Source organism: Homarus americanus, unplaced genomic scaffold (genome assembly GCF_018991925.1).
Source record: "Homarus americanus isolate GMGI-L3 unplaced genomic scaffold, GMGI_Hamer_2.0 scaffold20356, whole genome shotgun sequence".
Lineage (NCBI taxonomy): Eukaryota > Metazoa > Arthropoda > Malacostraca > Decapoda > Nephropidae > Homarus > Homarus americanus.
Genome location: NW_024734661.1, coordinates 2501 through 4628, shown reverse-complemented (window position 1 = coordinate 4628; position 2128 = coordinate 2501). Strand labels below are relative to the sequence as shown.

Below are 2128 nucleotides of genomic sequence, written 5' to 3'. Positions count from 1 at the left end.
TTCATAAACCGACAAATGGCTCTGGTCGTACCATAAACCAACAACTGGCTCCTGGTCTCTCGCCTTCATAAACCAACAAATGGCTTCTTGGTCGTGCCTTCATAACCATCACATGGCCTTGGTCGCCTTCATAAACCAACAAATGGCTCCTTGGTCGTACCTTCATAAACCAAATAAATGGCCTGGTCGTACCATAAACCAACAGTTGGCTCCTTGGTCGTGCCTTCATAAACCAACAAATGGCTTCTTGGTCGTGCCTTCATAAACCAACAAATGGCTCCTTGGTCGTGCCTTCATAAACCAACAGTTGGCTCCTTGGTCGTCCCTTCATAAACCAACAAATGGCTTCTTGGTCGTGCCTTCATTGTAACGGGCGAGTTTTCTCTTTTCAATAATTTACCATTCAGCTACTCTTTTCTGTTAGTATTCTATTTACTCAAATACTTATTCGTTCTGTGTAGCCTTCTTCCAATGAGTACCCTGTTTTATATACTTATTCTTCTTCCATTCTTTACATATATATTTATTCTTATATATTCTTATATGTTCTTTATCACTATATTCCTTATATTCTTATATACAGTATTCTTATATAAGTAATTCTCTTCTCAGCTCCGTATGTTCTTTATCTTAATCTTTCATGATCTATATATTTAATAATTTCTATGCTGTGTCATTAGTTCCACAATGTACATACATGTCTTATCTTTCTTTTCTTATATTTTCCAAGACTTTCATTTCGTTCATATCTATTATATTCTCAGTTTCAATGTTCTTACCTTTCGGAAGTATACTGTTTTATCTCTATTCTTATACATGGGTTAGTCTGGGGAACCATGTTACTCTTAGTACAACTCTTTTTATACTTACATAGGGTAGCTGCCACCACCCAGACTTTTCATTTTATAACAGAACTCATGGAAGGGTTTTGGGTAGTGTGGTAGATGTATAGGCACGTGAGTAAGTATTATTTTCTGGGAACCAATGTTTAGAAGGAGTAGAGTGGTGATACTCAGATTACTAATTCAATATTTATTAACACAGTGAGTGGAGAAGATGCATCTTAAATTCACTCAGGCTAAAAGAACCGCAAGTAACTTATTAAGTCATCAAACACTTCAAGAACTTATTACCTCATTAAATACCTCCAAATACTTATTACCTCATTAGACAATTGTGGTATTATTCCTCTGACAAATGAGATTCAGTAATTATACACAAGATATCACTGTTATGGGATAGTTATGGGTGTGGTTATGGGGGTAGTTATGGGTGTACAGTAGTTAGTAAAATACAGGTGTTAAATAAAACAATTGTTGACTTTATTACATTATTAATAAATGTTTGTACAAATGTTATACACGACTAATAATTGTTTGTTACTACGAGCTGTTGTGAGTTTAGGGGAAACACCAGTAGCAAAATATATCCTTAAAAGTATTAAAAAGAGTTTTAAGTGACGGCAGTTATAGTGACACTATAGTGTATCATGGTGATTAGTGACACTATAGTGTGTCGTGGTGGTTATAGACACTATAGTGTGTCATGGTGGTTATAGTGTGTCGTGGTGGTTATAGACACTATAGTGTGTCATGGTGGTTATAGTGACACTATAGTGTGTCGAGGTGGTTATAGTGACACTATAGTGTGTTATGGTGGTTATAGTGACACTATAGTGTGTCGTGGTGGTTATAGTGACACTATAGTGTGTTATGGTGGTTAGGTTAGGTTAGGTTAGGGAGGGTTGGGTGATTTTCTATGTTTTTTTTACACAGAAAAGGGGGTAGGTTAAGTTAGGTGACACAGGGATGGTGGTGAGATGATGGTGACATGATGGTGACACAGGGGTGATGGTGACATAAGTGATGGTGACACAAGTGATGGTACCATAAGTGATGGTGACGAGTGATGGTGACATAAGTGATGGTGACAAGTGATGGTGACACAGAGGTGATGGTGACATAAGTGATGGTGACACAAGTGATGGTAACATAAGTGATGGTGACATGATGGTGACATAAGTGATGGTGACATGATGATGGTGATGGTGACATGATGGTGATGGTACAGTGAACTACATGGTCAACACAACACCACAGTCAACCACAGTCACCTCCCTGATGTTACT

General features: G+C 37.5%; 1 protein-coding gene across 1 annotated transcript in view; it reads right to left on the bottom strand.

The window, feature by feature from the left end:
- Positions 1 to 2017: 2017 nt before the first annotated feature.
- LOC121870453 (tripartite motif-containing protein 59-like) overlaps positions 2018 to 2128 on the bottom strand; it is a gene marked incomplete at its 5' end in the record, with an annotated part of 873 nt that continues 762 nt past the window's right edge. Inside the window, 1 exon segment of the mRNA XM_042372278.1 lies at positions 2018 to 2128. This exon segment is cut by the window's right edge and continues 456 nt beyond it. Within this exon segment, the coding sequence (XP_042228212.1) occupies positions 2075 to 2128 (54 nt within the window).